The following is a 25,181-nucleotide window of genomic DNA, read 5'->3' as shown; positions in this document are numbered from 1 at the left end:
GATCAAAGAGCTAGAAAAGTGATCAAAGAGTGACTGCCCCTGCATCTCTTACTAAGAGAAATCAAATGCTCAAATTTCCTTTCACAACAGCAATCCAAAACATGCAAGCTGTTTTCCTGATGACCTACAGTTTTGCCTCAGACTATGGTGCTCTCTAAAGTCACTGTGGACCATGATGAAATCATACAGGTTGTTGAAGGAAGAAAGAAAGAACCAAACATGTTTTTAACCCACATAGAGGAACCAGGTGCAGAGCTCCAGGGCTATGGGATTACAAGAGTACATGGATGACAGGGAAATACAACAATAAAAAGACAGCAAATTCAGAGCAAGTCTGGCTACAGTGACAGAAATATCTCAGTAATGTCACCCTCAGTTGTCTGGACTTTGCTACAGTGTTTGCACTGACCTCTTATGAGAACCATTGGGTATGCACAGACTGAGAGACTGAAGCAACAGTAGGAAGCAGATAGAGCATACAAAGTCTTCTCTGAAACTGTTGAGTTCTGAGCCTGTTCCAGGACCTAAGCCAATAATCTCCTTGGATCAATCCAGATGCAGAAGACTCTCTCTGTGTAGTGAAGAGCCTAAATGTTCCTTCTTTTGCTTTGTCTCATCCTACTCCAGCAACCTGCATATACAACTATGGGGATCTCATGTTTTCATTACAGGGAGCCCAGCAACTACATGGAGGCAGACATAATCCTCGGCACATTTATCCCCATTCACATCCCACTTGATCTAACCCAAAATGTCCAGAACCTTTTTGACAGTGAACCAAGTCCTCTATGGAACACCTTTCAGTGAGTACTTTTTTGAATGTGCTATGTTTGTTCTGTCTACAAGATAGTACATCACCTGCTAAACACATGTAATTCCATTGAGAATTATGAACTAGTTACAGAACAATGTGACAGTTTGACATTTTCCAGCTTCATTGTGCATCTACAGACATTTCCACTTCTCTTTGTTATGTTTCCAGTAAGAAAGAAATCAGGAAGAGAAACCACCAACTTTTGTGTCTGCTCCATGGTGTGATTCCATGGACAAACATTTTTTTAACATATTGATGCTAATATGTCAAGATAAGTTTCCATTCTTCTCTTGTCTATTTGGCCATCTAACTGTGTTATGTTTTAATATCTGTTTATTTCAAAAATTGGAGAGTTTCTGCTAAAGTGAACTTGAATATTCCTATGTCCTTGGTACAAAACTTAGAATCTCCAGTTTCATGTGTTCTGGTTTTAGTATATTTAAAGGATCTCAGAGTTTAGACACTGGTCATACTTAGAAATTATTTATTTTTCATTGATATTGTAATGTAGTGTTCTGAAATTCATGACATTCATGCCCATATTCTGTCCTCTGCTTAGTTAGCTGTGCTGGAAACCCAGTGTTCTGTGATATGATTAGAGGTTTTATGCTTTTCATTTCCAACCTTTCTATCTGTCTTTCTCCTCCATCACAATCTCAATTTTGTCTTATGATTTGTCTTTTATGGTAGTCAGTCTTTCCTGTGTATTGTTGTTTATTCTATCCCTCATCCAAGTTCTCATAGAGAATGTTGATTCTTGTCTGAATGCCTAGTTGAATCCATTTATTGATTCTGTCTTCTTTTCTGTTGTTCATCTCTTTACTTTCTGAAGTATTTATCTACCACTTTATCTCTCTGAGAAACTCTGGGTTAGGTTGCTGATTTTTTATGATATTGTGGAGGAGTCAGTAGGCTTTTTCATATTCCTGGTTTTTGTTGATGCTATAATTGGTACATGTGTTCATTTGAACATCAGTTTTGGGATTAGGATGGTCCTTTGCTGAAAAGTATCTTTTGAATCCACAATACATATTTCCTCTCTGAGCAGGAAACAAACATACTAGCCTAAGATCCTGGTAGTTGTATTGTTGTGGAGTACTTGAATAGAAAAAAAAAAATCAGGATTCCTAATTTATGTTGAAAATAAAGAACTCATAGGAATGCTTTCACAAGATAGAGAAATCATTGATCAGGAGCCCAATGCAGCTGGAAAGAGAAGGAATGCCAACACAGGAGGAAGGAAAGTACCCATCTTCAGATATAGACAGTAGATAGAAAGACTGCATTCTTAGTTGACAGAAGTCTTAATCTAGATTCTGTTAGACCAAAAGCAGTCAACAAGTGTCTGTAAACAATTAGAGTAGACTGATGCTTTACAGATAAGCTTGGGCAACAAAAAGGATGGTTCTGGACTAAAAATGAACAGCCTTTCCTCTCTCTGAATGTGTAATGGCAGGTAAGATTTCAGCACAATAAGAAGCATTGAAGTATATCTTCAGCAGGAATGTAAGGACATTAAAAAGTCTGATTCAGTAACTATGAGAAGACTAGCCAAGGCTTTCCCCTGGTGGTTTTCATAGCATATCAGAACTCCACTGATTCACATTTTAAAATCAGAAAGTTTAAACTCTTTAAGTCTCATTTTTCACATATTTTAAACCATTTTCTCAGATTTTTATACCTTGCATTTACATACCTTAAATCCCTTTCTTAGACATTCAAAATTTACATCAACTTTAAAGTGTCTGTTTCCAACATCCAGGCATTTAAACAGAGACAGATTGGTTTGAATACTGGGAGAAATGATTGACAAGCCAGTCCTTTTAAAGGAAAGAACGATAAAATGTAAACTATTAGGTATTAGTAGCTTCAGTTTGAATTTCATTTAAATCTAATTTTGTGAGATTAGATTTTTTTCAGTGTGAAGCCAGCAAGGTAATATCTTCTTCAAAGGAAAATCTTGTATCTGTAGAAAAGAACAAGGCCTGACTTTCATGTATTATATGGACTGACCATGTAGCTGCAGCATTGTTCAGAGGAGCTGCCTAAAGTTTCATAACATCTGTTAAACTTTTATAATGACAACCTGCTATGAAAATGAGAAGAGATCTGAGATGGGTAAATTTTAGCTGGAAGTATAATCCAAATGGTCTCTATGCCAGTAAAAATGACAGAGATTTAATGGATACCTGGACACCCAGTCTGGGATCCTCCATGGCATTTTCAAAGACTATGTAGGGACCAGAGGTTGACAGTCTTTGTATGCCACACAAAACAACATTGTCTTTATCTGCCACACAAGGCATCATGAGCCTCTAAATTCCAGACTTGTGAGGCCTGATTTTTTATGGAGCAGGAACTTGGGAAAAATAACCTACCTTGGCCATGCAGAGTAGAGAATTTAATTCAACCATGTCCCTAGGTTGGACAGAGATTTATTGTTGGGTGAAGTGTGTGGCAATTCATGGTACAGTTGTCAGCATTACCACAGTTGAAATATGATCAAAAGAAAGACAATTTCTTTCCTCTCTCTGAATGTGTAATGGCAGGTAAGATTTCAGCACAATGAGAAGCTTTGAAGTATATCTTCAGCAGGAATGTAAGGATTTTTCAAATCCAAGAACACTATTTTGCACATGCTTATTCTTATTTCATGTACTTGAGAGCTCACCTTATTCTTAGGTGTGAATACCACAGGTGTGCCTGGTGCCCAAAGATGCCAGAGGGATCTTATGAACTGGAGCTAAACATGTTTCCAAGGCCACCCTGTGGGCACTGAGAATTGATGCTAGCTTTTATTCAAAGCAGTCTATCTACATATCTTAGCAACCTATCTCAGCAACTGATATGTGGCAGAGAAATCATTTTCATTACATTCCTTAAATCCATACTCAGGAGAACTCTCTGAGGGCTTGGAGAGAGAGCATCTAACTTATTATCATATTTTTCACTTGAATATTTTTCATTAATTAATTGAATTTACATATTGGTCATAGGCCCCACCCTCTTCTCCTCCCAATCCTACTCTCTCTCTCACATCCTCCTCCAATATTCTGCTTCATACCTACACACCCCAGCCCCTGTAGTCTTAGTTTGTAGGCTGAGTTTGTGTTCCTCTCCTGTTGTCTTTTAGGGCAGTTCCATCAGGGGAAAGTGATCAACAAAGAGAAAATATAGTCTATGTCCACTCCACTAACTAGTGGGCCCACATGAAGCCTAAACACATCAGCTACTTATATGTAGAAGACCTACATATGCCTTGTGTTTTGTGGGTACTTCATACTCTGTATGACCCTCTGGGCTCTGGGTGATTGGTCCTGATGGTCTTCTTGTAGAGTTCCTGTCACATATATATATAAATGAATAAGTATACAGATAGAATGAACTGAATCGATTCTTTAATCTTTAGTATTGCTTTTACGTGAATGGAAAAACATAAGCCCTCAGCTCAAATGAAAAAAAGAAAGAATTTCTTCTTGAATAAATTTGAGAGTCTGTGAACACAATTTAGGTTATCCCAAATTCCATGGTACAATGTGGAAGCAGCTTCATGAAATTTCAGAGTAACGGAATAAAGAAAACTATAAACCCAATACAGCACTGGAAACCTCAGAGAGGATATTAACAGCAAAATATGGCAAGGTATCTTACAGGACCAAGATGGCTATGTGATGTCATTCTTGTATTTTAGATTGGCAAAATCCAGTAGTGTACTGGGTTACTACATTGTAAAATGATTTTATTCACCAGCTATAGGAGATATATAGATATAGAAACAGATACAGGTATCTATGTAGCTATCGTCTTAACCACAGAGGTGTCCAAGAAATGGCTACTCAGGGTGCTGCAAGTAGCCCAAGCTTTGGTAATGAGCCTATCAAACTACAATATTGCAATCTCTTCAATGAAGTTTTTATAGCCAGTCTTTGCAAACACAGCTGTTTCCAGGAGTTCTCATTGATACATGTATACATTCTTACAGTTCAATATTTAGTATGGTATAATCCTTGGGGAAGACTAAATTATCTTTCTCTTGGCTGTTGCTAATTGCCTGCTTTTTCCCAACAGATTCTCTCTTAACATAACATCTAGATACAGAACTCAGATAAATGTAGTACATCAATTCGAATTCTTCCTTCAATAGAAACCAGTGGACTTCAGGTTAATGATTTGTGTTAAGCTCCCTCTATTAGGGTCACCCAGACTCTTATCCACCACAGGTTTTGAAACAAGCTTTTAAGGACCCATCCTCAAGCACTGAAGGCTATGTGTGACACAATTCAACCCAACTGCCTGCAACAAAGTTCAACTTTCTTCCATTATGTACTGTCTTAATGAACTTGGTTTTCCTCACTTTAATATGCTACTTTAAATTACTATTTTTCCCTTACCTTACCCAGGAAACTCTACTCATTCATTCAATATGAAAGCTTAGAGAAACACATTTCCTTCACTGCTTTCTTACTACTTTTTGAATTTTTATAAGAATTCATTAATTTTTACATTATGATTATGAGTGTTTTGCCTTCATGTTTGTGTGTGTACCACTTGTGTGCATGGTCCCTTCATAGGGCATTGGAGGACATGGATTCCCTAGAACTGGTGTTACACACTATTGGAACCTAAAACTGGCTACTGTGAATTGAATCAGGGTCCTCCACAAGAGCAGCAACTAGTTATAATGTATCAATCATTTTTCAAACCCAAGAACACTATTTTGCACATGCTTATTTATTCTTATTTCATGTACTTGAGAGCTCACCTTCTTACATAGGTGTGAATATCACAGGTGTGCCTGGTGCCCAAAGATGCCAGAAGGATCTTATGAACTGGAGCTAAACATGTTTCCAAGGCCACCCTGTGGGCACTGAGAACTGATGCTAGCTTTTATTCAAAGCGGTCTATCTATATATAGATGCCTGGGCATCTGTCTAAACCACAAAGAGACACTTTAACACTAGGAGTGCATATAAACTTGTTAGAAATTTTTATAAGTGAGTATGAAATTGAATAATGACAAAAGAAAAGGATATGAAGCTCTTACTTATATTCGTAGTGAACACCTTAGTGACTCTTCTGTAACCCAGTGCTTCCATGTGCTGAAACATCATAAGCACCTATGTATTTAGTACTCATCTGATACAAACATGTGATATTTTATGCACACAATGTACACCAAAAAACATTAGGAACATTTAAACTTCTGAGAGTTTAGGAGAAGTTCAATAATGTTCCTGGGTTATCATGGGCTTATTCACACAAGATTTACATGTCGCAAGAAAAGTCAAAGGCTAGGACCTCTAGGTTCCTGTATTTGACAAAGACTTTTTGAGAAAAAAATGTGCTGACAATACCCATCATTCTGTTCTTCTGGTTTAGATTCCTTTGGAGAAACTATCAATATTTGCTGACCTTATACTTTGCCATTGAAGAGAACAATAAGGACTCAGGCCTGCTTCCCAATATGACCTTGGGTCCCCACATCTACAATGCCTTTAATTCTAACAAAAGAACCTTGGAGGGCCCTCTGATGTGGCTGTCTGGAAGGAGTGAATATATCCCTAACTACAAGTGCAACACTCAACATAATGCTCTAGGAATCATTTCAGGAACCAAGCCGGAATTTTCTGCTGCAATTGCAACACTTTCAGAGCTCTACAATCTCCCACAAGTAAGTTAGAAACATATTTTTAAGCACAATCACATCTTAGACCTGACTGAAACAAATAAACAAACAAACAAAAAACAATAACAAAACAAAGAAACAAAAAAAAAGAACAGAAAAGTGGTTTATGTTTAGTACAGGCAGATTTCAAATATCAGAGAATGAATTATTTTGATATGGCAATAATTAACAGATGACAAAGTGTGGTAAAATGCATGAACAGCAAATTCTAGGAATTTCTAAGCATATCACGTAGTAGTATCCACGATTCTATCTCCAAACAATGGATGATGTACTGTGGATACTCATTCTGCATTTGATCATAAGTCAGATTCTTCAGCAAAGATACCTAACTACTCAATCTAGCATATAAACATCTCAAAATTCCTATAGTTGTCAATATCTGACATATGGAAAAAGAAAGTTCAGGATATGTAGCTAAATTTGAAACAATGTTTAATGCCATCACTGATGAAAATCCTTCAAGGAATTAATGATCTCATTCAGGAAAGTAGATCTCAGGATAGTACCCACAGAGACCAACCACTTAGCTGTATTATCACAATTGATTCTTGCCAGGCTACAATGAAGAAATGCATTGCATCTATCAGCAGGCATTGCTACAAACAGAGAAAATACTTGGTGAGCACAAGAGTCAGCAATAATCAAGATTAAAAAACTCACATGGTAACTCTCATTGTTATCACACAGTTAAACAATTTGTAAATGTATTGAAACCTAATGTAACAAAAAATAAAAGAAAATAATTCACATGTTTCTGAGTTTTTTCTCTATCAAATCTATCAATAGGGATGATGTAATAACCCCAGGTAATGTGGCCCCAGATCGTCACCAGAACGTGCACCATTTTAACTTAGGAAACTGAATCTCTAAAAACTTTGTTAGTCTCTCTCTGTATTTGCTTTCCTAAAGATGAAGGTTCTTGGAAATATAGTGTTATGTGACTAGAAATTACCTATTAATGCTTTCTGCAGTCTTTCTCTACATCAGATACTCTGTTGTATTGTTATTGCAACATCAGGGATCTATTGTGCATCTCAAAGCCAGGGAACAGCTTATTGTTTATTTACTGGCTGCTTCAGACATCTTAGTAACTTTGGAGACCATGGTATTTGAAAAGACTGAATTCCACCATATGATTGATAGACTAGCTAATCTCACAGAAGACATCCTCCTTAACAATATTCAGTCCTTTAACCCTAATATGTGAATAATGAAGTCACTTCCTCACTCAGGGTGTTGATTCCAAATATCTGAAACTCAGAATCACTTTTTTTCTTTGCTTCTTCAGGTCACATATGGACCATTTGATTCTATGCTTAGTGATAAAGATACATTCCCATCCCTTTATCAGATGTCAACTAAAGACAGAGGTCTAACCCAAGGTCTGATCTCTTTATTGTTACACTTTGGCTGGAAATGGGTGGGGCTCATTGTGTCTGATGATCAGAGAGGAAGGGAGTTTCTCTCTGACCTGAAAGTGAAGATGGTACCAGAAGATATCTGTGTGGCTTTTACAGAAAAACTCCCAGATAAGTGGGACTATAGGGTAAGATATAGTTATGGTTTGCTGAACTTTAAACAACATACACCAGTAAATGTGAATTTATTTTATGGTGATATAGATGACTTGGTGTTCTTCTGTGTAGACATTTATATATTTTTAAACAGAAAGGTGTGGATCTTGGCAAAGCCGCACTCGACTATGGTAACTAAAAATCATGTTTTGAGAAACCTATTCAGTGGAAGCTTCTCATTTTTAAAGAAGAGAACTATCCCTGGCTTCAAGCACTTTCTTGAGGCCCTTACACTCTCCCATTACCCAGGAGATGTTTACTTCTCTAAATTCTGGATTGACAATTTTAATTGTTCACCTCCTGCTTCCCGATGTGGAAATCATAAACCCTGTCTGGGGAATATTTCCCTAAAGACTAAGGATAAAGTAAATGATATGATGACTATTTCTGAGCCAATCTATTCCATCTGGAGTGCAATGTATACAGTGGCCCATGCCCTCCATAAAATGCTATTGAGTAAAACTGAAATAGGATCTAAAAAAGACAGAAACACAGACTGGTTTTTACCATGGCAGGTAAGTCTCATTCACAAGCAGGGGAAGCTTAGAATCTTATATTATTAGTAAGTAATTTGCTGTGGTCAAGCCAATAAACATTTTCATCTTATAATTGAAAGTATAAGTTAAAATGGAAAAGGGTTTAGGTTTCTTTCCATTTAGTTTCATGAAGGCCATAAGCTTGTTGTATATTGTCTTTACTATGTTTAGGGATGTGCCTTGTATCCCTGATCTCTCCAAGACTTGGTTAAACATGAATGGGTATTGGATTTTGTTAAATGCTTTTTTTGGCATCTAAGAAGACGATCATGTGTCTTTTTCTCCTTCAGTTTGTTTATATGATGGATTACAATGATGGATTTCTGTATATTGAACCTACGTGCCTAGGATGAAGCCTACGTAGTCATCTGGGTTTCGGTTTGCAAGTAATTTATTGAGTATTTTTGCAGCAACGTTCATAAGAGAGATATGTCTGAAGTTCTTTTTTTGTTGGGTCTTTGTGAGGTTAAGTATTGATGTGACTGTGGCTTCATAGAATGAGTTTGGTAATGTTCATTCTGTTTCTGTTTTGTGAAATAGTTTGATGAGAATTGGAATTATCTTTTTTTTGAAAGTCTGTGAAATTCTGGCCCTGTTTTGTTGTTTTTTTTTTTGTTGTTGTTTTGTTTTTTGTAAGGGAGACTTTTGAGACTGTTTCTATTTCCTTGGGACATATAGGACTATTTTATCAATTTACCCGATCTTGATTTAATTTTGGTATCAAGAAAATTGTTCATTTCTTTTAGATTTTCAAATTTTGTAGCATATAGTCTTTTGTAGTAAGACCTAATGATTGTTTGGATTTCCTCAGTATCTGTTGTTATGTCCCCTTTATTGTTTCTGATTTTGCTGATTTAGATAGTTTCTCTCTGCCTTTTAGTTAGTTTGCCTAAGGGTTTGTCTATCTTGTTGATGTTCTCAAAGAACCAGCTCTGGGTTTCATTGATTCTTAGAATTGTTTCCTTTGTTTATAATTCATTGAACACAGCTCTGAGATTTAATATTTCCAGTTGTCTACTCCTATTGGGTGTGACTGCTTATTTTTTCCTAGGGGTTTTAGGTTTGTCATTGAGTTGCTTGTATGAGATGTCTCAAACTTCTTTCTGGCAGCACTTTGTGCTATGAACTTCCTCTTAGCACTGCTTTCCTTTTGTCCCATAAGATTTTATCACCATTGCTCTGTAGAGCAACTTGAAGTCAGGGATAGAGATACCTCCAGAATTTCTTTTAGTATACAATAAAGTTTTAGCTATTCTGTTTCTTGTTTTTGTTTTGGTGTTCATATGAAATTGAGAATTGTTCTTTCAAGGTCTGTGAAGAATTGTGTTGGTATTTTGATAGTAATTGCATGGAATCTGTAAATTGCTTTTAGTAGGATGGCCATTTTTACTATGTTAATCCTACCAATCCATCAGCATGGGCGATCTTTTCATTTTCTGATATCTTTTTCAGTCTTTTTTTCAGAGACGTGACAGTCTTGTCATAGAGGTCTTTCTCTTACTTGGATAGGTACACCCAGATATATTATATTATTTCTGGTTATTGTGAAGGATGTTGTTTCCCTAATTTTGTTATCAGGCCATTTATCATTTATAGTGATGAAGATTACTGATTTAATGAGTTATTTTTATAACAGCCAGTTTACTAAAGGGGGTTTATCAACTGTAGTAGATCTCTGGTAAAATTTTGTGGGTCATATAAATATACTAGTATATCATCTGTGAACAGGGATATTTTTACTTCTTCTTTTCCAATTTTGACCCCTTGATCTTTTGTAGTTGTCTTATTGCTTTATCTATAACTTAAAGTACTACACTGAAAGATATGAAAAGAGTGGGCAGCCTTCTATTGTCCCTGACTTTACTGTAATTGCTTCGAGTTTCTCCCCATTTAATTTGATTTTGGCTATCGTCTTGTTGTATATTACCTTTATTATGTTTAGGTAGGGCCTTGTATCCCTGATCTCTACAGGGTTTTTATCAAGAAATGGTGCTCAATTTTATCAAAGGCATTTTTTTTTTGCATCTAACGAAATGAACATCTTTATTTTTTTCTTTCAGTGAATTACAGTGATGGATTTAAATATGTTGGGCCATCCCTGCATCTCTGGGATGATGCCTACTTGATCATGGTGGATGATGTATTTGATGTGGTTGGTCTCGGTTTACCAGTATCTTTTTTTTTAAGGTTTTTCATTTGTGTTTATTAGACCAGTAGAAGAAAAAATTAGATACACAGTGAAGTATTTCTTTTTTTTTTTTAATGCAGTTTATTCAGGAACATTGAACAATCCTTGGACCCCGGGGAGAGCCAGCCAACAGCTTAAATAGCCTCTGGGTGGCCAACCCAGGCGTGCCACGGGGGCAATGCAGATAGGTCCACATACATGGAAGCAAGCCAGATCCTCGGCCTTAGCCAAATGTGGAGTTGTTCGTGACAGAGAGCACTCACCATTGGGAAGGTGGAAGGCGGAAACCAGCTCCATCTTTAAAGCATAGCATTCCGCAGCTCTCTACAGTTCCCCCTTTTTGTTTTAGACGCATCAGGCAAGAGTAGAGGTCTGATCTCTGATATTAGAAATAAATTGGGACTTTGTACAGATGTTCATTTAGGTGTCATCCACCCAAAGAGCATCAGACCCGTCCGATACCTTTTTCTCAGAGGCGGGACCTGGGGCATCAACCCGCATGCAATCAGACATGCTCTTCTCTGGGTCCAAAGCGGCTGACCCTGAGTGCAGTGCTTAGCCTCGCATCCTGAGCGTATCATTTTAGCATTTTACCAGTATCTTGTTGAGTATTTTTGCATCAAAGTCCATAAGGGAAATGGATTTGAACTTTTCTTTCTTTGTTGGGTCCTTGTGTGGTTTAAGTACCTGTGTGACTGTGGATTCATAAGATGAGTTTGGCAATGTCCCTTCTGTTTGATTTTGTAAATAGTTTCAGAAGTACTGGTATGCGCTCCTCTTTGAAATTCTGGTAGAATTCCATGCTATAGCCTCTGGTTCTAGGATTATTATTATTTTTTGGTTGAGAGTCTCCTGATGACTGCTTCTATTTTCTTAGGGGTTATAGGACTGTTTAACCTGCTTACTTGATCTTGACTTAACTTTGGTAAGTGAAATCAATCAGGAAAATTTTCCATTTCATTTATATTTTCCAAACTTGTGGGACACAGTCTTTTGAAATAATATCTAATGATCCTTTGGAATTATTCCCCTTTACATTTCTGATTCTGTTTATTTGGATACTGTCTCTCTGACTGTTTGTTAGTTTGTCTAGAGGTATGTCTATCTTGTTGATGTTTTCAAAAAAACAGCTCTTGTTTTCTCTGATTCTTTGTATTGTTTCCATTTTTTTCTATGATACTGGTTTCATCCATGAGTTTGATTATTTCCTGATGTCAACTCCTCTTGGGTGTGATTACTTCTGTCTGTTCTAGAGCTTTTACATGTGTTTTAAAATTGCTACTAGAACTTCTCCTTAGCATTGCTTTCATTGTGTCCCAGAGGTTTAGGTATGTTCTCCATTTATTTTCATTGAATTTTAGAAAAACTTTAATTTATTTCTTCCCTGTCTCAGTGGTTACTGAGTTGTTCAGTTTCCATTAGTTTTTTAGGTTTTCTCTTCTTTCCATTGTTATGGAAACCTAGCTTTACTCCATGGTGGTCTGATAAGATACAAGGAGTTTTTCAACTTTCTTGTACCTGTTGAGGCTTGCTTTTTGACCAAGTCAATGGGCAATTTTGGAGAAGCTTCTGTGAGGTGCTGAAAAGAAGTTATATTCCTTTTTGTCTAGGTGAAAATTCTGTGCAAGTTCATTAAATCCATTTGATCTGTTCTTCTGTTAAATTGTTTCTCTGTTTAGTTTCTGTGTTCATGACTTGTCCTTAGGTGAATATGGGGTTTTGAAGTCTCCTTCTATTACTGTGGTGGTGTTAGTGTATGAGTTAAACTTTAGTAATATTCCTTTTACAAATGTATGTACCCTTGTATATGGAGTAGTATATTCAGAATTGAGACGTCATCTTGGTGGATTTTTGCAATCATATGTATCCTTTTGCTATGATTTGTGTCCTTTCCCATCTCTTTTTAATAAACTCAGTTAAAACATTATTTTATTAGATATTAGGATGGCTTCTTTCAACTTGCTTCTTGGGTCAGTTTCCTTGCAAAACCTGCCCTTCACTCTGAGGTAATGTCCTCCTTTTTTAAGATTTTTTTTTATGCAGCAGATTGATGAGTTCTGTTTATGCATCCATTCTATTAGTCTGTGTCTTTTTATTGAGGAATTGAGTCCATTGAACGTTGAAATGATTGCTAGTGCTTGTTATTTTGATTTTTATGATTGTGGTGAGTTTGTATGTTTCTATTTTTTTTTTTTTGGTTTTGCAGCAGTGGTCTTATTTATTTTCTGTTTCTTTGGTTGCTGTTTATTTCCTTTGGTTGGGGTTCTCCTTCTAGTATATTCTGTACAGTTGTGTAGCATTGACACTGGCATTTTCAAGTCTACAGCCCGACCTCTCACTTGCTGTGGTGTCACTGCAGTCCAAGCCTTAGTAACCAAGTGTACTGGCTGTCAACATTTTGGATCCTCTTCAAATCTACATCTTCTAAATGGAAATATTACTTTCTAGTGCTGGAGAAAGACACAGGACATTTTTCCAACTAAGTACATGCTACACACTATGTTATCTTCCATTTCATAGATAATACTTCTACTTGTGTTCAGTAGCTGTTGCATTATTTCTATGGGGAATAATTTTACTCTCATTAAGCAACTGGGAAGACAAATGAACAAATGAAGCACCTTCAAAAAGAAAGCCATGTGAGAGAGAGGGAAAATGAACTTCTCTTTTTTTAATTTAATTTTTTTAGTGACATTTGTTAACGCTGTTTCCCAGCTGTATCCCGCTCCCTCATTCCCTCCCCAACCCCGCACTCCCTCCATGGTCTCCTCCCTGCCCCTTTCCAAGTCCACTGATAGGGGTCCTCCCCTTTAATTTGACCCTGTTTTATCAGGGATCTTCAGGGCTCGCTGCAAAGTCCTCCTCTGTGGCCTAACAGGACTGCTCCTCCCCTGGGGGGGAGGTCAAAGAGCCTGCCCTTGAGATCCTGTTAGAAATAGTCAGCCAGTAATCTGTGTGGGCCACTCATATCATATGATATCTCTCTTCAGCTTCATCCATTTCTGAGGAAAATTAAATTTATAAATGCTGCTGGAGATGAAATAAGCTTTGATGAGAACAAGAATATTAGGGAAATGTATGATATACAAAACTATATTGCATATAGTTTTCAAAATTCATTACTACTTAAAGTGGGAGAGTTTGTCTTCAAGAGTGCACAAGATCAATGCTTTTTAATCAATGAAGTTCTGATTGAATGGCCAAGCAACTTCAAACAGGTCTGGAAATTTTTCAGTATTTAATATGAAGGGAATTATTTGCAAAGAATTGTAAAAATTGATGGTGTAATAATTCTCTGTACTTTTAAAACAATTGTGAAATTTTACTTTCTTAGCTCTATTGTGACAGTGATCTTGTGTGTGGGGGTTCATGCACACAAGCACATGTACTTCTTAAGTCCACAGTCAACTGTGGTTATCTTCTTCAATTGCTGTCCACCTTATTTTTATCTCTGAAACCCTTACTTTCTGATTTTGCTGAACTCAGTGGATAGCTTTACCTAGGTTTTCTCTCTGTCTTCATGATCATAAAGTTTGGATTACAGGCCTATTTTTCTGCACCCAACTTTTCTTCCATCCTTTCATCATGATCAAATTTATGTTTTCCTGCTAATGTGGCAAGTATGTTAAATACTAAAATATCTCTTTAGTTCTGTTTGATGACTTTAAATCAGAAATAAATCAATATATCAGAATTACATATATATATATATATATATATATATATATATACATAGATACACATATAAATATGCATACAAATGCACACATAATTCAGCTAATTCCTTAGCTAGAATTAGGTGAATTGAATTTGAATGTTTGTGTTGATTCATAATGCGGTGAATGAATAATTGAGAGCTCATGGTTATAGAGAGGCATGTATGAGTGTTTCTATATGTAAACACACACATGCACACAAACTTATGTAAATTTTCACATGTGTTAATTATACAGGCTATCTGATACTCAAGCATTCTTCCATTCACACAACTCACACTCAAGCATATCAAAATTTTACAAGGTTGTGAACTAGCATAAATAATTAATAAGTTATGGATTTGGACACGAGATATTTCTGTAAACAATGTACATGAGCTGCTCAATATATGTGTCAGGAACTGAACTTATATTTAAGTGCAAGAGCTGTATGCACTCTTAACAGCTGATCCAGCTATCCAGAAACATACTCCTGTTAATATGTACATAATCGTTAGACAGAAACCGAATCCAAACCAAGGCAGAAAAGAGGTCTAAGATAGAAATATTTCCTGTCCTACAAAATTTCTAACATATAACAAACTAAAATTGCATTAGAATTTTATTAGTTATGTGATTAAGAATGCAACTGGTGAAAGTCCAATTTGATGATGTCACTAACGTTTGAAAAGAAAGGCATAGAACAATCCCTAGCATTGGGAGTCAAGGGTAAAAAACACAGTAACAGATTATAATTCACCAATGCCAAAACCATTTTCATGAGAAAATTAAACTTCCTTTTGCAGCTGTATCAGAGTGCATGGGTGTTACTACAAGATTGGAAATATAAAGGTAGAAACAAGTGTACTTGGAGGAAAGTATGATTGGATTCTTGTCTTAAAATCCATCTGTTCCAAAAATCATACAATAAAATGAGTTCTGGCTTACTGCCTCACAAAACAGAATATGTTGATGTCCTACACATTTCACCCAACATAGGCAGTAGTGAGTCATAGTTTGGTCACCATAAAGGGATGTTAAACATTTAGTATTGGAAAGTGTGGTAAGTTTAAATCTCCATTCTACAGTCCAACATTAAAACCTCAGAGTTCCTCATAAATAAATACAATTTCCATAGGTTATGTGTATTTAGCCAAAATATTTAAACTGATGTTTTACATCATGATCAGTTTTTCTGTGTTGCCTTCAGACTCCTCAATCTGTATGTACACAAAGCTGTGGTCCAGGATTCTGGAAAGTTTTACAAGAAGAAAGACCCGTCTGCTGTTTTTCTTGTGCATTTTGTCCAGAGGAGCACATTTCCAACCAGACAGGTAGAAAAATAATACTTTTACTCAAACTGCTTGGGAATGGAGGTGGGGAAAGTTAAGAAGTGACCTTGGTGTCATAATGTAGTGCTGTTCCCTATGTTTCTAACACTTATCCCTGAATCTATTCTTAATCATTGCTGAAGGCACACAATGTATGAAGTTTAGAGTGGCAATTCTCATGCTATTGTTTCATATGCATCCTATTTAAAAAAATGCCTTTTGGTGCATGGAATGGCATCTCAGCTCTTGCAGTGTTCTATGCTATGAGCTCCCCATTAAATGTGAGATCTCCAGTTGTTCAGGATCAATCTGTATTTCTTTGATTAACAAACCTAATGATTCCTGCCTCAAAATTCCTCCAGGAAAAGTACACGTCTGATTGTTTCCGAATGCAAAAAAAAACTGAACTACATTTATAACTGAGTTGTCATGTTTCAGTATTAACAATAGGAAAAGCAAGTCTTTGTAAATGAAAATATGGCTGCCTGTTTAGGGTTTTGGTCAACTATGTGATAACATATACAAGTAATATCATATGAAATGAGCAGGTGGCATTTTTAAATACACAAACCACACACACATACAAAGACACAAACACATTTAATGAGAAAAGAGGCCATGTATTTGAGAGTGAATAAATACAAGGTGGGTCCAGAAGAAGGTTTAGAGTAAAGAAAAGAAAGTTGCAGTGAGGTAATTATGTTATTTTTAAAATGAAATAATTTACAAATAAAAACTCAGAAGGAAAATACAGTAATAAAATGTGAATCTACTATTTATTATATTTACAAGGCCAATCCTTAGAAAACCTAAATAATAATAGAACTTTTTTTCTTTCTTTTTTTTAAATTTTTCATCAATTACACTTTATTCATTCTGCATCCCCCCATAAGCCCCTCCCTCCTCCCCTCCCAATCCCACCCTCCCTCCTCCCTCTGCTTGCATGCCACTCCCCAAGTCCACTAATAGGTGAGGTTCTCCTCTCCTTTCTGATCTTAGTCTGTCAGTTCACATCAAAAGTGGCTGTATTATGTTTTATTGCAAACAATCAAATGTTGGAAAATTAATTAAATATTCTTTATATTCTAAGATCTAATGCTATCATAGGTTAAAATCCTTGCAGAGGGATACATGACTTCAAGTCCTATGTTAAAAAGGATGTGGAGAGAGCAGGCAGCCTTGCCTTGTCCCTGATTTCAGTAGGATCAATTTGAGTTTCTCTCCATTTAGTTTCATGTTGGCTATAGTCTTGCTGTATATTGAAACTTACTATGTTCAGGTATGTGCCTTGTGCCCCTGATCTCTCCAAAATTTTAAATATGAACAGGGGTTCAATTTTTTTTTCATCTATGGAAATGATCATGTGACCTTTTCCTTCTGTTTGTTTATGCGGTGGATTACATTGATAGATATCCATAGACTGAACCCCTGCTGCATACCCGGGATAAAGCCTATGTGACAGTGGTGGATGATATCTTTTATGTGTTCTTGTATGTGTTTGTGAGTATTTTATTGAGTAATTTTTGTCCATGTTCATGAGGGAAATTGGTTTGAAGTTCATGTCTTTCTTGGGTCTTGACTGTGACGTGACTGCAGCTTCATAGAATTAATTTGTTATTGTTCCTTCTGTTTCTATTCTGTGGGATAGTTTGAAGAGTATTGGTATTAACTCTTCTTTGAAGGTCTGGTAGAATTCTGAGCTGAAACCATCATGCCCTGGGCTTTTATGGATGGGGACTTTAATGACTTCCTCTACTCCTTAGGGGAGATAGGACTTTTTATTTACCTGATACTGATTTAACTTTGGTAAGTGGAATCTATCAGGAAAATTGTCCATTTTATATAGATATGAAATTTTTGTGTTGTATAGGCTTTATAAGTAAGACCTAATGATTCCTTCAATTGCCTCGGTTTCTGTCCTTATATCACCCTTTTCATTTTTGTTTGTTTGTTTGTTTTGTTTTTGTTTATTTAGATAGTATCTTTCTCCCTTTTAGTTACTTTGGCTACGAGTTTGTCTCTGGTTGATATTCTCGAAGAACCAGCTCTTGGTTTTGTTGCTTCTTTGAATCATTTCATTTCTAGTATGTTAATTTCAGCACTGAATTTGATTATTTCCATTCATCTACTCCTTTTGGCCCTGTCTACATCTTGCTGTTTTTCTCTAGGTCTTTCAGTTGTGTCATTAGATTTCTTGTATGAGATGTCTCAAATTCTTATATGAATTTTCCTCTTAACACTGCTTTAATTGTGTCCCATAAGTTTGGGCATATTGTGCCTTAATTTTCATTGAATTCTAGGAAATCTTTAATTACTTTCTTTATTTCTTTCATGACTGTTACTGAGTTGTTCAGGTTCCATGTGTAGATGTAGGCATTTTGCTCTTTCTGTCATTGTTGAGGTCCAGATTTAGAACATGGTGGTGTTATCTGGATCCAAGGGATTAGTTCAGTCTTATTGTATTTGTTAAGACTTGCTCTGTGCCTGAATATATGTTCAATTTTGGAGAAAGTTCATTGATTTGCAGAGAAGAAGGCATATTTGTGTCTGGGTGAATCTTTCTGAGGTCTTCTATTAGGTATTTTATTCATGACCTATGTATGTTTCATTATTCCACTGTTTAGGTTCTGTGACAATGATCTGTCACCTGGTGAGAGTGAGGTGTTGAAGTTTACCATTATTATTGTGTTGGGACTGATGTGTGTTTGAAGCTTTAATAATGTTTTCTTTCACAAATGCAGGTGCCCTTCTATTTGGGACATAGTTGTTCAAGATATTGTTGTCCTCATGGTGGATTTTTCTATAATGAAGATGAAGTATCCTTCGCTTCTGTTGATTAATTTTGTTTGGAAGACTATTTTATTAGATATTAAGAAAGTACTGCCACTTTCTCCTTGGGTCCATTTGATTGAAAAACCTTTTTCTAGCACTTTACTTCAAGGTAGTGTCTATCTTTGAGACTGAAGTGTGTTTATTGTATGCAGCAGAACGTTGGATCTTGTTTCCATATCTATTCTGTTAGCATGTGTCTTTTTATCAGATTGTTGAATCTATTGATGTGACAGCTATTAGTCACCAATGAATTTCAGTTCCTTTTATCATGGTGTTATTGTGGATAGTGTGTTTGTGTGCTTGTTTTCTTTTGATTTTTGTTCTGGTGTTATCTATATCGTGTGTTTTGTGGATGTAGTTGATCTCATTGTGTTGGAGTTTTCCTTCTAATAGCGTCTCAACATCAGGGATAGTGTATAGATATTGTTTTAATTTAGTTTTGTCATGGAATATCTTGCTTCCTCCATCTCTGTTGATTGTAAGTTTTGTTGAGTACAGTAGTCTGCTTTGGCATCTGTGGTCTCTTCGCATCTGCATGACATCCTCCCAGGCCCTCCTGGGTTTCATAGCCTCTGTTGGAAGTCTGGGGTGATTCTGATAGGTTTGCGTTTATATGTCACTTGATATTTTTTCCTTTGCTGTAAGCCTCTTGTATGTTTAAGGTTATCTCTTTCTTAAGGTTGGAGAAATTTTCTTCTATGATTTTTATTAAAAATATGTTCTGCACCTTGGAGCCTGGAATCATCTGTTTAGTCTATTCCTATTGTTCTTAGGTTTCGCATTTTCATGGAGTCCTTGAACTTTTCTGATTGTATGTTTTCTTTGAGAGATAGATCAGTTTCTTCAATTGTATCTTCAATGCCTGAGATTCTCTCCTCCATTTCTTGTATTTTGTAGGTGATGCTTATCTCTGTGGTACTTGATCTCTTCTCTACGTATTCCATCTCCAGGGTTTTCTGTGTGTTTTCTTATTGATTCAAATTCCATTTCCAAGAATTGAATAATTTTAATAATTTCCTTCACCTGTTTAATTGTGGTTTCTTGTATAAGATGGTCTCTCTTTGTTTGCCCTCTATTTCCCTGTATTTCTTTGAGACATTTGTTCTTTTCTTCACTATATGTCTCTAATAACTGCATAAACATAGATTTAATGTCCTTTTTCTGTGTTTCAGCTGTATTAGAATATCCATTGCTCTCATGGGTGGGTTCTGGTGGAGCCAGGATGTCCCAGTTTTTGTTGACTGTGTTTCTATGATGGCCTTTGGCCATCTGGTTCTCTGTAGACTTACATGTTTCTTCCTGGAAACTGTACCAAAGACTGGATCCTTCTGTCTTTGGAGTTTAGAGTAGTATTCAGGAAGATGTCAAATGTACAGTTGCTCAGAAATGGATACTGTCAGTTCAGATGCCAGCATCTTGACGGGCAGGGCACATGGCAGTGTATGGACACAAACATGTAGGGACTGGTGAATTGAAGCCCAAGGGTTTGCATGCACTGGCACCATAAATTTTGGAGTTCATGTACTGGTGGTCATCATTAGCAAAATGCAGGTGCATCAGGTTATGTCTGTGGGATTCCTCAGAATAAAGCTGGGCTGCCACTTACAGGCCTGTCCCAAACTGTGCTCCCTATACTCAGATTCCTCTGAGCTCTGCCTTCTTGGATCTGCCATTCCTGTAATTTTATTGTTCACATGGTGTCCACAGAGTGACCAGTAGAACAGTGGCTTGGTGGCTTAGATGCTCTCCCAGTAAACCTGAAGCTTCCCTACAGGGAGTAGGAGGGATCCAAAGTCTGGCTTCTAAAGCAAACAGTCCCTGGATATGGGGATCCAAACTCACTGGAGTATATGAAGGGGCAGGTGGCCCAAATTTTGCTACTCCTGATTCTGTGAGATGGCCACAGAGGGCCTGGATCAGAAGGACTCCATTTCTTGGATGACCTTTCCAGAACAGGAAGCAGCAAAGTTGATGCTATGGATCTAGCCACCTGTCCATAGACTGGACTTAGAGTCTGCATCTCTGCCTCTCAGATAAGGTGCACACTGGTCTCCACTATCTTGGATTCTCCTTGTTTTGATCTTTCATTGTTTTCTTTTTTGGCGGGAGCCTTTTGTAATTTTGTGAATTTACACTTGGGTCTATTTAGGTTGCTGAATTACTGTTGAATTCATCTTTGACTAATGGTTGCTTGGACAAATCTAAAACTTATCTATCTCATGACCATTTTAAGCTGACTAGAATATAGTATGTTTTAAAAATATTTCCTTAGAATATTATGAATTTCGTTGAATTCTGTAGTAATGTTTTTCTGTAATTTCTGATTCTGTTAATTTGAGTACTCTATTTTTTCCTTAATTTACTTGAGATATAGGTCTGTCAATTTTCTTTATCTTCAGAAAGAGACAGCTCTTCCTTTGGTTAATTCTATGTATTGTGTTCTTTGTTTCTGTTTCACTCATTTCTATTACAAAGTTATTATTTCTTTTTATTATATTATTAATTAATTTGTGTACTATCACAGCATCTGCTCACACCTCTCCTCTCAGACCCTCCCTCTCACCTCACCTCCCAACCCAATGTACCCTCCTCCCTTTCTTTCCAAAAAAAGAGAAGTCCTCCATGGATATCAACCAGCCTTGGCATATAAAGTTTCAATAAGAATAAGCACAACTTCTGTTATTGAGGCTACACAAGGCAGTCAAATTAGGAGACAAAAGAGTCAGAGAAAGTTTGGTCTTGCTCTTAGGTGTCCCCATAAAGACAAAGCTGCACAACTGTTATATATGTGCAGAAATCCCATATCTGTCCCTTGCATGCTTTACTGTTGGCAGTTCATTCTCTGTGAGTTTGTGCCAGGAGCCTTTCTGTGGGGCAATCCCGAGCATGGAAAGGAGAGTTTTTTTGCCTACAGGGTGCTCCAGAGAGCAGATGATGGGTCAACAATGAGAGGGAGTTAGTCAGCTGCTGTGGTCAGTGGAATCTAGCAGCTGACTTACAACATAAAGACCTTTCTTTGCCTCTGACTTATTGTTGACAAGGCTCTTCTTGTTTATACAAGTTTCACAGTACAAACACAGATTAATGATTATACAAGTGGTACAGAATGGGTGTTTGATTTTTTTCATTATCCGGGGATAAAAGTTCAGTTACAATTTAATAAGTACACACAAAACATATTTGATTATCATTATTAGCCCTATAACTCTACTTTAAAGAATTTAAAGAATGTCTCCTTCACAGAAAACACATTTAATATGTGAAAGCCTGCTTTTAGGCTGGTTTTGTTTGCAGTATGAGAGCAGTCCAGAGAAACAAAAAAAAAAAAAAAAAAAACAAAACAAAAACAAAAAACAAAAAACAAAAAACAATAAAAAAACCACTTTAACTGGTCTTTTTATGCATAGCAAATACAAAGAAATATCTTCTTTTACTATATGTATCATTATTTATGCTACAAACTAGAAAAAGTTTATTTAAGTCAATCTATCTTATTAACTAAGTTTTATTCCGTCAGGAGTGTATCCTCTGTGACCTTCTATCTTTAAACTACATTTTCAGGGAGCTCTAAGCCTATAATAAAAGATCTTAAACCTATACATGAATCTCCAGGCCTCTCAGGGTATGCATATTGCCTTTGTTTACCCTGTACCAATATACTATTTAGAGGCACATACCCCAAGAAAACTCCTGAAATAATGGTCTCATCTCTCTATCTGCTTAACTCTGCTTAACAATTTCCAGGGCATAAAAAAGATTTTCAAACAGTGGACAGATAAAGTTAAGTTTAGTATTTTCATAAGGCTCGGGTCTTATCAGGGCTGGCTGCATTGTCTTCCTCTATGACCTGGTAAGGCTGCTCCCTGTTAAGGGGAGGTGATCAAAGAGCCAGCCACTGAGATTAATCCAGAGGCAGTCCCTGTTCCCCTTACAATGCATCCAGCTCTGATGAGACCTGCCATGCTAGGGTTAGAGGGAAGAGGAGGAAGACCACCTTATCAGCAGACTTGGAGAGGGGTATGGGAGGATATGAGTGTCGGAAGATGTGGAGGGCATGAGCAAGGGTGCTACAGCTAAGATACAAAGTGAATAAACTATAAATAATTAAAAATTCCTAATTAAAAAAAAGACTCAGACATAATTTTTATATAGAAAAAAATGAACAGAAATTGAATCAAAGTGCAGAAAGTCCCCAGTAATGCAACAAACAATTAAAAAAAAAAAACAACAACAAACAGAAGTTAGAGATAGAACAATTGTAACAATCTCAGCTTTGCTGGAATAGCACCAAGCAACTATACTGGCTTATGACTCTCAACAATTTCAGTGAATATGGCTCTGTTATTCTCCCTTTGTGATTTAACATTTTTGTAGATTTATGGTATTTATGACATGCAGGTTATTTTTCAGTCTTCAGAATATTACTGGAAGAACAAGAGTGAAAATTAGAACTATTCCCAGGATTATTATGGAATTAATAATGAAAGACAGAGTCCTTTCCTGAGTCGAAGGATGTGAAAGACTAAAGAAATTTATTTGAAACTTCCACAGCTGAGATAGGTAATTATTGTTCTGAGATTATAGCTGGAGTTTGTTGATGCAAGGGCTGTATATTTACCACCAAATCAGAACTGTTCCATAGGTCATGGAGGTGAGACCTAACTTATTCCCATGTTACCTTAGAAAAATTATAGGAGTGGGATAACAAATATCCACTGATACAGTGAATAACAAGAAAAATGAGAGGAACCCATGATGATGGAAACAAGGAAGTGCATTTTTATACATTGATGTCATCAAAATACAAAGTACACATATTTAGAAACTCAAAGTGTAAAAAAAGCATTTGAAGGCTTACTTAACAGTATTACTTTATCTGAATATAAATAAAATAGATTTCATTGCCCCAAAGAAACAGTGATAAGCTGTTGAGCAGAAAGCTTATTTATAATTAAACAAGATAAACAATAGAAATGCGAATTATAAAGAGTTCATGTCCTTGACAGTTAACAGGATGCAGAATATACCATGGTACACACATCATTGGAAAGCAGTTTAATGAATTAATTGTGCAATGAATAGATACTTATATAAGGTGAAATGTTGACCCAATTTCTCCACACAGATCAGCAGGAGTGCATCCCTTGCCCAAGTCAAGAATACCCAAACCCTGAGAGAAACCACTGCCTGCCCAAGGCAGTGACCTTCCTTTCCTTTGAGGATCCTCTGGGAATTGCTCTGGCCTGCACAGCTCTGTGCTTCTCTATCAGCACAACTGCAGTTCTGGGGCTCTTTCTCAAACATCGAGAATCAGCCATTGTTAAGGCCAATAACCGGACTCTCAGCTACATCCTGCTCATCTCCATCCTCCTCTGCTTCCTCTGCTCCTTTTTCTTCATTGGACACCCAAACACAGTCTCCTGCATACTGCAACAAATAACATTTGCACTTGTGTTCACCTTGGCTATTTCCACTGTTTTGGCAAAAACTATAACTGTAATTCTGGCTTTTAGAGTCATGAAGCCAGGAAGAACAATGAGAAGGTTGTTTGTCTCAGGCGTCTATAATGCTGTCATTCCCGTCTGTGTCCTGATCCAACTTATTCTCTCTGGAGTCTGGCTGGGAACCTCGCCTCCATATATTGACTCAGATGAACACTCTGAACATGCTCATGTCATCATTATTTGCAACAAGGGCTCAGTTACTGCTTTCTACTGTGTGCTGGCTTACTTAGGGACCCTGGCCTTAGGTAGCTTTACTGTGGCTTTCCTGGTAAGGAACCTGCCTGACACATTCAATGAGGCCAAGTTCCTGACATTCAGCATGCTGGTCTTCCTCAGTGTCTGGGTCATTTTCATCCCTGTCTACCAGAGCACCCAGGGCAAAGCTGTCATGGCTGTGGAGGTCTTCTCCATATTAGCCTCTAGTGCAGGGCTGCTTGGGTGTATCTTCTTCCCTAAGTGCTACATTATTCTCTTAAGACCAATATCAAAGAGGCAACATCACAGAACCATATGGAGAGCAGTCCACCTGCATAGGGTACAATTAAAGGTTAAGTTAAAGCAGGGTGATCCGGGGCTATTTGATAGCACATCTCACGCCAAGGCAAAAGTCGAGACATGCTCATTTCTTCCCATGGAATACATTCATTAATTCTCCAGCATGAATCTTGCAGAGCAAAATTGTGGTAATTTACAAAAGAGTGAAAAAAAATGTGTGGCTGACAGTTATTGACTTCCAATGAAAGCCCAAGCCTTCCTTTCCAATTTAACCTTACCTATTTGCCTGAGCTGTAACTGGGGTTTCCTCTTTTTCAGATCAATGAAAACCTAATTTGTTGACGTGTCTGACTTTCTTCAAAACTGTGTTTGATGTCATACCATTTATTTATTCTTTGTTTTCCTTTGTACAAATACTTCTGGCAGAGGATGTTGGCCATATGTTTATGCATTAATCAATAAACTCATTCTTTAGAACTGTTAAAAAAAAAGACCTGATAAAAACTCTTTGAGATGTATTAAA

At 36.8% G+C, this 25,181-nt stretch overlaps 1 protein-coding gene across 1 annotated transcript; it reads left to right on the top strand.

Moving 5' to 3' along the window:
* Positions 1-645: 645 nt before the first annotated feature.
* LOC132650900 (vomeronasal type-2 receptor 116-like) lies at positions 646-25,181 on the top strand (the record flags this gene model as incomplete). Its single annotated transcript, XM_060376233.1, has 8 exons — positions 646-803; positions 4,565-4,679; positions 6,207-6,485; positions 7,792-8,592; positions 13,792-14,019; positions 15,707-15,830; positions 23,785-24,634; positions 25,145-25,181. Coding segments are annotated over exons 1-8 (2,592 nt in total), but the record flags the coding sequence as incomplete, so codon positions are not given.

This window comes from Meriones unguiculatus, assembly GCF_030254825.1.
Source record: "Meriones unguiculatus strain TT.TT164.6M chromosome 13 unlocalized genomic scaffold, Bangor_MerUng_6.1 Chr13_unordered_Scaffold_34, whole genome shotgun sequence".
Taxonomy (NCBI): Eukaryota; Metazoa; Chordata; class Mammalia; order Rodentia; family Muridae; genus Meriones; species Meriones unguiculatus.
Note: the sequence above shows the minus strand (reverse complement) of the source record. Positions and strands in the feature narration are given on the sequence as shown.